Raw genomic sequence first — 13,018 nt, 5'->3', positions numbered from 1 at the left:
GTATGAATCCCCCCCCCTCATCTCTCTCTCTCTCTCTGTGTTTCTCTCTATCATTCTGTCGAACCCTTTGTCTCTGTCTCTCTTGCTGTCTCTGTCTCTTTTCCTCTTCTTCTAACACGTTTACTGTCTCTCTCTTCCCTCTATCTCTATCTGTACTTCTAAAACAACCATTGGGAACACTATCTGTAATAATGAAGCAGATGTTTGTCTACTCCTTAATATTCTCTGTGTCTTGGATGGGCAGTGCATTGTTTACACCTGTATTGTGAATGCCTGTATAGTGAAATTACAAATGAAGGATTCCAGTTTCATACCAATACACAATATATTTTATATGAACATCTGTATGATGTCTGAACATCTTTATAATAATTAGAATAACAAAGCAATATACAAAAGTTATACAAGCGAGCTTGAGAACAGAGAAGTACATCTCTTGCTATGCAGAATTGACGTCTTAGTGGACAGCTAGCAATCAACTCCTCAATGGCGTTCGCTGTCTTTCACACCCAGATCTCCTCATCGACGCGAGTGCCTCCCCTCCCCTCCCAACATACGTAGTGCAGTCTCACCCTGAGATGAGAAACATAACATCACTTTATAATTTAAATAAATCACACCACCCTCCTTCAAAGTTCAGAGGATGCGTCTTTCCGTCCATACACCCAAACATACGCCCATCCGTCCATCCATCCATGCTCTCAGAGCGCAGAGAGCCAAAATCTCTGTGGCTCAGTGATCAAATCCATTTCTTCTACGGTCAGAGACTTGTTCAGTCACCTCTCACTGTCTGACGAAGCAGTTTCGGTACACAAAATAATGTCTTTCCCACAAAAATATGTAAATGTGATTATATGATATTGTCGATATACTACTGAATAAGCTCAAAGGCTCAGTTAATGTCAAAGTGTGTTGTTAAAGCATTACGTAAGCAGCAAACCTTTAACTCACCCCACCCCCCAAGTTATAAAGACAAAAATGCAATGAAATGTCCTTCAGCGCTTCAGTTTCAGTTCACCTCAAACCTCCCAAACCTCCCAAGACCATCCATAGTTTAGGTATAGGGCTTTTACAGAGAGGGGAGAAGCTGGGATTTGTAGTTCAATTCTAGTGCTTTTCACAGAGACAGGAATAGAAGCCATGCAACGGGGAACTGGAGAGAAGGGGCAGGTCTTGACACATTTTCCCAGAATGCCATGTCCTGCAGGTTGTCCTGCCAAGGGGGAGAGGGGGGCGGTTGTTTTGGAGGGGATGTGCCCTCAGGTCTGGTCCTGCCAATCGGCTCTCTTGGGGGCTTTGCAGGTGTGTATGTCCACGGCCTCTTCGCAGTCCTTACACTCCACGGCGCAGCACCACTTGAACTTGCACTCACACTTGGTGATGCGCTTGACTCGTGTGGTGTCGTAGCCCCGCCCACAGCACATGACCTCACAGCCGTCAGTGCCGCGAGACGACTTGTTGCAGACGCGACCGGCCGTCCCCAACGAACCTGCGGTGAAAACGCAAGAAGGATGAGTTTGATGGTGCCGCCCAAAACATGGTCCTCCTTCTCCCTTCCTTCATGCCCCTACAATTTAAGAAACGTTCTTGATGGGTAATCCCCCCCCCCCGTACCAGAATCAAATGTGTGCCTTACTGCGTTAGACTGCAAAAATGTCTCGTATTTGGGATCTTAGCGTTGTGTTAGTTAAATGTGTTAGCGTTGCAACACATTTATGAGGCAGGCATTTTTATTGTGCAATGTACAGGCTCAAGTTCTTATTATGACAGTGAGCATTCTATTTATATCCTACAAACTCAATCATAAGATCGTTAACACAAAGTACAAACCTACCAAACTGCAAGTCTTCTGCACTCACACTCACACACACACACAGTTGGGGTGCTGTTTCAACGAGCAAACAAGCAGTGTACTGATCCACTGGTTTCCCTTCAACACTCCAAGAGACTCCTCTCCCTCACAGTCTCCCTGCTGTGAGAGAAACCCCAGATTTGGGAGAGTTCAGACAGTCACCTAGGACACAGAGGTATGTGCTCCTGTGTTCTCAGGGCGTCATCCCCACGGAGATTAGACCTCAAGGGGTGTGAGAGTGGGAGAACCCTGTCCCCCCCCACCCATCGACCCACCGACACACACACCCCTGCAGAAGCTCATAGCTATCATAACACACTGCCTGGCAGAACAACAGGCCATAGATACAAATATGCACTGTTGGTAGAGAAGCCTATAGTCATACAGCCTTTTCCCAAGCCAGTGCCCCCTTTGAAGCTGTGTGTTTGTGTGTCGTGGGGTCTGTGTGATGTGTGTGTGTGAGTGTGTGTTTGGTGGGGTCTGCATGTGTGTGTGTGTGGTGGGGTTTCCATGGGTGTGTGTGTGAGTTAGGGTTAAATGGACAGTCAAGCGTGACAGACAGACAGGCTCTCAGACTCCCACTTTGCCCTGCAGCTATGCTTAGATCAGAGAGAGAGACATACAGAGAAAGAGAGAGAATGAGAGAGAGACATACAGAGAAAGAGAGAGAGACTGAGAGAGAGACATATAGAGAAAGAGAGAGAGACAGACACAGAGAATTAAAGAGAGAGAGAGAGAGAATGAGAGAGGGAGAGGGTGAGAAAGAGAGACAGAGGTAGGGACAGAGAATGCGATGGACAGGAGAGGAGAGGATTTAGAAAACAAGCCTGTAGTGTCCTGAGGCTGTGAATTCCATCAGAAGGAGGGAGGGAGGAAGGGGGAGGTGGGGGGAGGAAGGGGGAGGTGGGGGGAGGGAGGGAGGGAGGGAGGGAGGGAGGGAGGGAGGGAGGGAGGGAGGGAGGGAGGGAGGGAGGGAGGGAGGGAGGGAGGGAGGGAGGGAGGGAGGGAGGGAGGGAGGGAGGGAGGGAGGGAGGGAGGTGGACAGAGGTGAGGAGAACGTAGAGCTGTGGTTGGAGGTGTGGTGGCTGCTGAGTCACGAGTCACACACACACACACACAAATACACATACACACACTTAAACACACACACACAGTAGATCATCATCCTCAACACCCCACCCCCCATACACACACACGCACACACAACTTTTGTGCCTGTATGCCCATACATGCATGCCTGAGTTCCTGCTTGTTTATGTGTGTTAGAGGGGATAAGCCATACTCCTGGGCTGGGGTGAGGGTGAGGGTGAGGGTGAGGGTGGGGTTAAGCTGGAGGGGGAGGCTGGATAGGACAGGTGTGCTAATCTAGGTAATCCTAGACACCTATGGCTTTACTCTGACTGGACACCAGCAATGACAAACTAAAAACAATAGTAACAGTAACTAGAAACCTAAGCTAGTGAGTTTTCATTTATCTTTCTCTAGTGTACCGTCCATGTTTTTAGACAGCGTGTGTGTATGTGTGTCCTGGTGTGTGTCTGTGAATGCAGGTGTGTGAATGTGTGTGTGTGTGTGTGTTGACAGAGACCTGGGAGGTCAGGTGGTCATACTGCCAGCATGGCCCTGGAGGCACTGGGGTATTAGCTTCCCGAGACATCACACAACACACAACACACACACCCACACACACACTCAGAGAGAGCAGTCAACTGTGAACACAGAACACCCGGTACCGCTCAGACAGACTGTGACACAACACACAACACACAACACACAACACACAACACACAACACACAACACACAACACAGACTGGTGATCCATCAACATTCTGGATGCTGTCTCCTGCTTATCTTCATGTGGTCAAGAGACACAATGGGATTTCTTCCTTCTCATGAGGAAATAGGTGTGTGTGTGTGCACGTCTGTGGGTACGTGTGTGTGTGTGCGCGTGTGCATATGTCTGTGTGTGTGTGTGTGTGTTTGTACTGCTCCACCCACCAGCTGCTTTGTCCATGAGGCAATAGTCAGGCGAGTTCTCAAAGTACACTAGGTCGTTTTTGGTTGCTTTGCGGAAGTCCTTATTGGCCACGGCAAAGCCTGTCCCGTCCTGGTTCATGGTGACCTCGATGGCGCCGTTGTACTTCCGCCTCAGGTAGTCGCCGGTCTTGCGAAAGTCAGACATGGCCATCCAGCAGGTACGCAGCGTACAGGAACCACTCACTCCATGACACTTACACTCCAGCTTCATGAAACGCTTCACCGCCTGGAGAGGCAGACAGACAGTCAATATGTGTGCGTGTGTGAGGTCGTGTCCATGCGTGTGTGTGTGTGCGTGCGTGTACGCGGGTGTGTGTCCGGCGTCCTCACCGTCCTGCCACAGCGGTTGTTGTGCAGGTTGGTGAGTGCCCGGGCGTCCCGCACAGTCCTCTCCTTGGCGTCCACGAAGGCCTTGGCGAACTTGATCCCGTAGTTGATGTTGTCGCTGCAGCCGCCCCAGTCGAACTCGCCCTTCTCGTCCCTGGACCGGCCGCGCTTGTGCGGGTCGCAGTTGCACGTCTTGAGCTCCCCTTGGCTGCAGGCGCGCGTCAGAGCGTACACCACGCCGGCGGAGGAGATAGCGTAGACGAACGCCGCCTCGCGGCTGCCTGCGGGGGGGGGGGGGGGGGGGGGAGGGGAAGGGAGGGAGGGAGGGAGGGGCTGGTTAACACACGCTGTGAGGCAGGGCTGATGCAGTGCAGCCCTGTCAGCTGTCAGTGAGGTAGGTCAGTTGTATGTGTGTGTGTTTGTGTGGGTGTGCATGTTTGTGTGTGTGAGTGTGTGCACCTGTGTGTGTGACTATGTATGTATGTGTGTGCGTGTGTGTGTGTGTGTGTGGCCCATCAGGGCACAGTGATGCTGTTCAGGCAGAGGGCATCTCAGGCTTGGTGAGGAGCAGAACAGCTCTGTTTAAATATTAGTGTGGAGATAATCCTACTAGATGTGCTCTCCTCCACTCACATAAATTGTTTAAAGACAGACATAGTGATACCCCATTAATCAGCCCCACAATGATGTCATTGAGATGTGATGACTCATGGACAGGCGGAACGCATGGTTACGGGTCAAGGTGTTACCTGCAGACCTGACACTCATTAGCTCTCCTTGTGGAAGAACACTACAGAAATCTGGTTGCTGAGTAAAACAAATAAATACATAAAAACAGGGTTGTCTAAAAGTATTTCATAACAACTCTTCTTCAAACCTTGTTCCTGCGAATGTTGATAGCCAAGTGGAAAATTGGCTTGAAGTGAATGGGGATTCATGTCAACTCATAAGAAAGAATGGAGCAATGATTTACTCTATAGAGGCAGAGTCAGTACTTTATTTTCCAGCTCCTAATTATTAGACAGTGTTCTCAATCCCCTTGAAATATCTACAGCTACAACGTTCTATCACTGCACCTCTTTACCAAATGTTTCTATGGCCCAGTGCCCTCCTCATTGGATGATCTGGGCTGAGATGGTTTTCTGGGTAGCAGGTTGAGATAGGTGGGCACCCAGGATCCCCCCCACCATCTACACCCACACACACACCTCTTAGGGGTCAGGGGGTGGGGGTAATCACTCACCCCGAGGTGTTTGTCTGTCGGCGAGAATATCTCTCTAAATATTTACATCTACATTACTGTTTACCCGTTGCCGGAGCACACACACACACACACACACACACAAACACACACATTTCCCTATCTTGTACTAGGTGTGGTCCATAACCAGCCCCCACACATGTTTGTCATGGCTGAGGAAGGGACAGTAACAACTCTCAGTGTTTTTGACGTCCGATGTCTAGACTACACAAACACCTCTCCCCCTCTCCCCCTCTCCCCCTCTCCCCCTCTCCCCCGCCTCCTCTCTCTCTCTCTTTCTCGCTCGCTCGCTCCACTCTCTCTGTCCTAAACACTAAACACTGTGTAGCCAACTGTTCTGGACATTCGTAGAGAGTGTTTATTACATCCAACTGTATAACCAGATAAACACAGATCCAAAAAGGCATGCATGCTCTACTCATAACTGTGTACGTGTGCAAAGCGTATTTTTGTGAACAGTGTGTGCCTTTACATCTGTTTGTGCGTGCGTGTGGGTCGGTGCTTGCGTGTGTGACTGTGTGCATGAGTGCATATATGAGTGTGTGTGTGTGTGTTTCAGGTCATTTCAGAGCTGAGGTGTATGACAGGCATGAAACACCATGGTGACAATAACCCTGCGTCCCCAGCTCTCTGTGTGTCTATGACAAGGCACCTAGCATTACTCTGTGTCTATGACGAGGCACCTAGCATTACTCTGTGTCTATGACGAGGCACCTAGCATTACTCTGTGTCTATGACGAGGCACCTAGCATTACTCTGTGTCTATGACGAGGCACCTAGCATTACTCTGTGTCTATGACGAGGCACCTAGCATTACTCTGTGTCTATGACGAGGCACCGAGCATTACTCTGTGTCTATGACGAGGCACCGAGCATTACTCTGTGTCTATGACGAGGCACCGAGCAATACTCTGTGTCTATGACGAGGCACAGAGCATTACTCTGTGTCTATGACGAGGCACCTAGCATTACTCTGTGTCTATGACGAGGCACCTAGCATTACTCTGTGTCTATGACGAGGCACCGAGCATTACTCTGTGTCTATGACGAGGCACCGAGCATTACTCTGTGTCTATGACGAGGCACCTAGCATTACTCTGTGTCTATGACGAGGCACCGAGCATTACTCTGTGTCTATGACGAGGCACCGAGCATTACTCTGTGTCTATGACGAGGCACCTAGCATTACTCTGTGTCTATGACGAGGCACCTAGCATTACTCTGTGTCTATGACGAGGCACCGAGCATTACTCTGTCTATGACGAGGCACCGAGCATTACTCTGTGTCTATGACGAGGCACCGAGCATTACTCTGTGTCTATGACGAGGCACCGAGCATTACTCTGTGTCTATGACGAGGCACCTAGCATTACTCTGTGTCTATGACGAGGCACCTAGCATTACTCTGTGTCTATGACGAGGCACCGAGCATTACTCTGTGTCTATGACGAGGCACCGAGCATTACTCTGTGTCTATGACGAGGCACCTAGCATTACTCTGTGTCTATGACGAGGCACCTAGCATTACAGCAGTCCATTAGCAACTATAAACACACCCCACCGTACGCGTCTGTGCAGTGTGTGTGCGTAAAGGAGGGTGAGAAAGGGAAGCCTCTGGGAAAGTATGTCTGGAACACACTCGTACACACCTCTCTCCCACCATCCACGACCAGCACACTCCCCCCTCCCCCCCAAAACCCCTCTGTCCCCCCAACACAAGGCCGAACACACTTACTGCGCACCATGACCCTCCCGAACACGGTGTGGTCCCGGTCCAGGGTGCTGCAGTTCCAGCGGTGGTGTCTGAACTGATGCTGGCACTCGCGGATCCACTCCTTGGCCCCTTCCCCGATGGACTGCATGATGTCTGGGTGGCGCTGACACAGCTGACGCTGCTTGTTTACCAGGCCCGGGATGTTGTCACAGATCACACGGGCCCCTAGCGCACCAATGTACCTGTGCAACACGCACACGAGACAGAGAGACAGAGGGTCGTTAGGTTTGACCATTAAAGTCCTACATGAACACTAAGAAACTGATTTGTATTGGCAAAGGAGTTCTTGATAATTGATTTCATAGCACACTCGTGTAAAAAGTTATTTATTCATGTTTGTCATCTGACTTGTTCAGATGACATACTGTACATGTTGAACACACACGCGGTTATGTGTGTGAGGGAGAGAGTGCAGTCCTTGGAGTCAGAGTTCACTACACTTAACTCTTAAAGGTTTGAGAGTAGTAGGAGGAAACCATTTACTCTGCTCTCCAAATAAATAAGCACTTAACCTCTCCCCACGAGCCCGGTGCATGCTCGCGGGCGTGCACGTGTGTGTGTGTCAGCCTGTGTGTGTGTGTGTGTGTGTGTGTGTCAGCCCGTGTGTGTGTGTGTGTGTGTGTGTGTGTGTGTGTGTGTGTGTGTGTGGTAGTCTCTCCCTACTGTGTGTCTAGCGGGAGAAATCATGTCGACACAAATCAGAGCTAGGAGTCAGGGGCCTCCGTTAACCTTGTCAGGGTAGAACCCCGTTTACACACTAACCCTAACCTTCCTTCTCCCTTTTTCTTTCTTTCTCCTCTCTCTTCCCCCCTCTCTCTACCCCCTCTCTTTCGGTTCCTCTCCTTCTCTCTCTGTCTCTCTCAGCCACACTCTCAGGTTCTCTCTGTCTCTCATCCCCTTTAACCCCCCTCTCCCTTGCCCTCTGTCTCTACCAAACACCCTCCTTTCTTCTTCTCTTTCCATCCCTTTCTTTCCCCTTTCCCCCTACACCCCCCTCCTCCCCTTTGAACTAACCAACACTTCTCATCTATAGATTTGTCTTTCTCTCCCTCTCTCTCTCTCACTCTCTCTCCCTCTCTCTCACTCTCTCTCCCTCTCTCTCTCTCCCTCTCTCTCCTCTGTCTCACCCTTTCTAACCTGCTTACCCCTAACTGTTCCCCCTCACTCTCTCACTCCCCAAACTCACAGTCACTAACAGGGGCTTTTACTGTATCCATACAGGGTAAACAGAGTCCTGGACAACATCTGTCTTACACTGTCCAAGAACTGCATACTAAAGCTTTATGTGTTTCCCCAACTTGATATGGCTGAATTGATTGCATGAATGTAAACATGAACAGTGCACACTTCTGTGTGTGTGTAGGAACTGTATACAATGATCACCAAAGGTCATGGACAGAGACATTATTTCTAGTTTAGTTCAGTACTGTAGCAAACAGGATAGATTGACCTAAGACTAAAACTGGACTTCAGAGTCAGTTTTAACTTTTTGTTAAATGTAAATTGGGTTAGAAATTAAAGCACTTTTTTGTACATTGTCTTCATTATGTTTGAGTAAAGGTCGTTGTACAATAAAGTTATCATATTCAGGTTGGATATCCTTTGCATGCAATGACTGCATGAAGTCATTAACCCAAAGAGTGCACCGGATCATGGGTGTCTGAGACAGCCATCCTGGCCTATACATCAGCCATCTTTGCTTCCTGTTTCAAGAGATTCTTACTTAGTTTCCTCTTCCAATTTGATTCATATTGCGAGATTGACTTCAATAAAAGTTAATCAACTTCTTTAAAAGTGCAAAACTACTTTGCTTTGTTTGGAGTTGATTTGCTTGCTTCCATAACATGACCTAGGTAGGCCAGCCCCAGCCCCAGTCAAACAGCTTAACACCACCTCCATCAAGTCTCACTTCATACGCATTCTTTGATCATCCACAACCGCAGGTTTTTTTTTCGAGATCTCTGGGATAATTTCTCATAGAAAAACTTACTCACGGTAGGTTTTTAATTTATTGTGTGTGTGGCACAGAAACCCAGTGCAGTTCTGAGGTTGCAGGGTCAGCCAGGGTCAGGGCGAGTAGGTCAGGGATCATTTCGATGTGTGCACGGCTGCTTTATGATGGAGCTCTAGTAGGACTCAGGGTAAAGGGTCTCTACTTTCCTGAGTGGGACAATTAGGACAGAGTGCTCATCAAAGGACCAGTCCACACACATGTACGCACACTCTGTCACAACCAGTCGTTCTTTTACTTTTTCACCTTTCCCACACACACACAGAGACACGCACACAGGTACACACTGACACACACGCACACACACTCTCTCTCTCTCTCTCTCTCTCTCTCTCTCTCTCTCTCTGTCTGTCTGTCTGTCTGTCTGTCTCTTCCTCTCTCTTTTTCCCTCTCTCTAACACACACAGTCAGGACTGGTGGTTTTATAGGGTACTAAATCATTATCTGCTGGTCTAAACTAACATGCCGTAAAGACCCACTATTACACTCTTAGAGAGAAAAAGAGTGTGTGCGTGTGTTTGAGAGTGTGTCTACGTGAGAGAGAGAGAGAGAGAGAGAGAGAGAGAGAGAGAGAGAGAGAGAGGGAGGGAGAGAGGGAGAGGGAGAGGGAGAGGGAGAGGGAGAGGGAGAGGGAGAGGGAGAGGGAGAGGGAGAGGGAGAGGGAGAGGGAGAGGGAGAGGGAGAGAGAGAGAGAGCGAGCGAGCGAGAGAGAGAGAGAGAGAGAGAGAGAGAGAGAGAGAGAGAGAGAGAGAGAGAGAGAGAGAGAGAGAGAGAGAGAGAGGGAGAGGGAGAGGGAGAGGGAGAGGGAGAGGGAGAGGGAGAGGGAGAGGGAGAGGGAGAGGGAGAGGGAGAGGGAGAGGGAGAGGGAGAGAGGGAGAGAGAGAGAGAGAGAGAGAGAGAGAGAGAGAGAGAGAGAGAGAGAGAGAGAGAGAGAGCGAGAGAGAGAGAGAGAGAGAGAGAGAGAGAGAGCGAGAGAGAGAGAGAGAGAGAGAGAGAGAGAGAGAGAGAGAGCGAGAGAGAGAGACAGAGAGAGAGAGAGAGAGAGAGAGAGAGAGAGAGAGAGAGAGAGAGAGAGAGGAGATGGGAGGGCCTGAGCAGGGTTTTCTTCTCACCCACTGGATCACACACACACCCTCACATGAAAAAGCCTCTCTGAAACACACATTCAAATCTCCCAATCTCAAATCACAATGTTAACATCGCGCTATCTGGGCTATGACCATTGGTGGATAAACATTTGGGTAAATCGAACAATGATAAAACAGTCCCACAATTAACACAATAAGATGGCTGTTCTGGGGTCAGCCTGTGTCTGAAGGTTCATCTGGTAGGATGCTCCAGAAACTGACCCAGGATAGTATATAATATATAGGACTGTTCCTCAGAGGGTGTCTTGCACAATTTAAATTGAGGACTTTTCCAATGGAAGCTAATCCAGTCAGAAACCTCACTCTCATCATAAGTGAAAATAACTGTTGTTATTATCAGTGACCTATGCACTTTGTAAAGCTCTCTCTTGGAAGTCGCTTTGGATAAAAGCGTCTGCTAAATGAATAAATGTAAATGTAATGTAAATAAGTAGTAGTTACTTGAGGGGAATAGCGATGTGAACACAGCTTATGTGAAAAGGTGGAACCTTTCACAATATCTAATTTTTCAATGAGGAATGCTAGTCATTGGAGGGACCCACAGCTTCTGTGATGCTATAGCAACTTGTACCTGAACAAGTATTTGTCTGTCTGGCAGAATTACACATAGCTCTTCTCAATAGATCAAACGTATCTATCTCTCTTGTGAAATGAATGCAAACAACTGGGTGTAAGATTATGGAAACTGCATACCTGCATACATTCATATACACAGTATTATTGACATGATCAGATGCACACTGTGCCAGCACACCAGCAGGCATACGCTACAGTAGTGTGAGATATTTTCACATATTTTAACCCACCACCTCTACCCTAAATGTCTCATTTAGGGTGCCTGGAGAATTAAGGACTGTGCCTTTGTGTTTGTGTGTGTGTGCGCATGTGTGTGTGTGTGTGTGTGTGTGTGTGTGTGTGTGTGTGTGTGTGTGTGTGTGTGTGTGTGTGTGTGTGTGTGTGTGTGTGTGTGTGTGAGTATATGTTAAGCCTATGTATGTGTTTGGGGTTCCTGGTGAATTAATGACCATTCTGCCTTGCTGAATGCAGACTCCAGCTGAGTTGAACACGCTCGGAGCCAAGAGTGCCAACATAAATTACATTTATCGCTCTATTATTATTGCTATATCTGGCTGCCAAAAACTATCAGGAAATATAATGCATTTTTGGAATTGGGCACCTCCTACAAAAACTTGACTTCTCCCATTCACAAACACATAATATTTTTTTTCACTGTCCAAAACGTTTTGCTGCAATTATAGCATTCTTTTGAAATGTTTTCTGTCATAATGTACACCAACTGCTCCTAGTTTTTTTTTTACCAGCTTACCTTTTATATTAAATTACAGTTTGTGAGTTGAATAATTCTTAGAATATAAAAATTAAACGACGTTTTCTCCGTTATAGTATTTGAGGCATGTTACCTTCTCTACTTGCAAGTTTACTGATGAACATATTTAGTAGTGAGGGTAAATGCAATGAACCAAAGGTGCGCTTTAAACATGCGTCGGCTTCTACAACGAATAAGACAGATTAAGTCAGACTATTAAACAGTCCTATACCAGTTTAAGCGATAATAATGCGATAATTTAATTAATTGATTAATTAATTATCCTAATAAAATGATTGATTAAATGCAAGATCAATCCATGTAAATTTCGATTGTCCAATAGATTTTCCTATTAAAAACCAATATTAGAAACACATTTCGATTAATAGAAATCATGTTTCCGTTTTCTGTAGTAGGCCTAAGCTATGATTTGAAGTAACAATAATTTTTTGTTTTTTGTTGTTTTTATTTTGTGTGTGCAAAAAATAAAATCCCCCCCCAAAATGTTTTTGAAGATACTGAAAATTCGTTTAGAACATTAACGTATGTACACAGTACGCAGTCTATTGTGTTGAATTTTGTCAATCTTTTGGCTATGTCTCGTCTGTAGAAAAGACATAGGTGGAACCAGCTACTCACCACCATGAAGAATCCACCCTGGGCGTGAGCACGAGCAGAAGCAGAAGACAGGCGCAGTATATCCGCGAGCTGGCACCATGGCCCTCACATGAGGATGTCCCACTTCGTGGCCCGTGCCTTAACCCCGCCGAGCTAGCCATTCTACTGGTCACCGGCGAGCCTTGAGCCTTACTTAAACCAAACATGGCTTGGTGCGTCTTGTTCTTGGTGATGGTTCTGACTTGAGATGAGGTGTCGGGCACTTAAAAATAAAAAGTCCCCAATTTAATCAGAAGCGATCAGCTGCAATGCCAGCCATAGGCCTCGTTATCCGGTGTTTGATTCCCTGTGGCGCGGCCGGTGTAGACTAACGGCTGTCATGAGTTTGAAAGGCAGTGTCTGTGCACCATGTCCACGCGCTCCACCAGGCGGTCCACAAATAACAAGGGTATGAACCCCGACGCGATTCCTTGGAAAAAAACGTTTCCTCAGACTCTCTAAAGAAAAGCTCCTTGGTACATTCAAAGCTCTTTTCACCAAAGAAGCCTGTTTATTAAGTCAAAAACCAGAGTGAAAGTTGTGCTAAATTATTAACTGGAGCCACAATAAGAATCAGCACTAGAATCAGCCAGCAAAGTCTTCTCGGTTCAGTCAGTGTTCCG

General features: G+C 47.6%; 1 protein-coding gene across 3 annotated transcripts in view; it reads right to left on the bottom strand.

The window, feature by feature from the left end:
• Window positions 1-324: 324 nt before the first annotated feature.
• The window catches only part of LOC146252463 (protein Wnt-2b), a 17,641-nt gene continuing 4,947 nt past the window's right edge, over window positions 325-13,018 (bottom strand). For 2 of the 3 annotated variants that reach the window (XM_084679578.1, XM_084679577.1), the window contains 5 exons: window positions 12,378-13,018; window positions 7,214-7,434; window positions 4,221-4,498; window positions 3,852-4,116; window positions 325-1,489 (listed from right to left, as the gene is read on the bottom strand). The exon at window positions 12,378-13,018 is cut by the window's right edge and continues 378 nt beyond it. In XM_084679578.1, the coding sequence (XP_084535704.1) occupies window positions 1,260-1,489; window positions 3,852-4,116; window positions 4,221-4,498; window positions 7,214-7,434; window positions 12,378-12,562 (1,179 nt within the window). In that variant the 5' untranslated portion in view covers window positions 12,563-13,018 and the 3' untranslated portion in view covers window positions 325-1,259. The remainder of the gene's footprint in view (window positions 1,490-3,851; window positions 4,117-4,220; window positions 4,499-7,213; window positions 7,435-12,377) is intronic. The other variant, XM_084679579.1, reaches the window with a different exon arrangement.

Source organism: Hypomesus nipponensis, chromosome 18 (genome assembly GCF_054491055.1).
Source record: "Hypomesus nipponensis isolate SF chromosome 18, ASM5449105v1, whole genome shotgun sequence".
Lineage (NCBI taxonomy): Eukaryota > Metazoa > Chordata > Actinopteri > Osmeriformes > Osmeridae > Hypomesus > Hypomesus nipponensis.
Note: the sequence above shows the minus strand (reverse complement) of the source record. Positions and strands in the feature narration are given on the sequence as shown.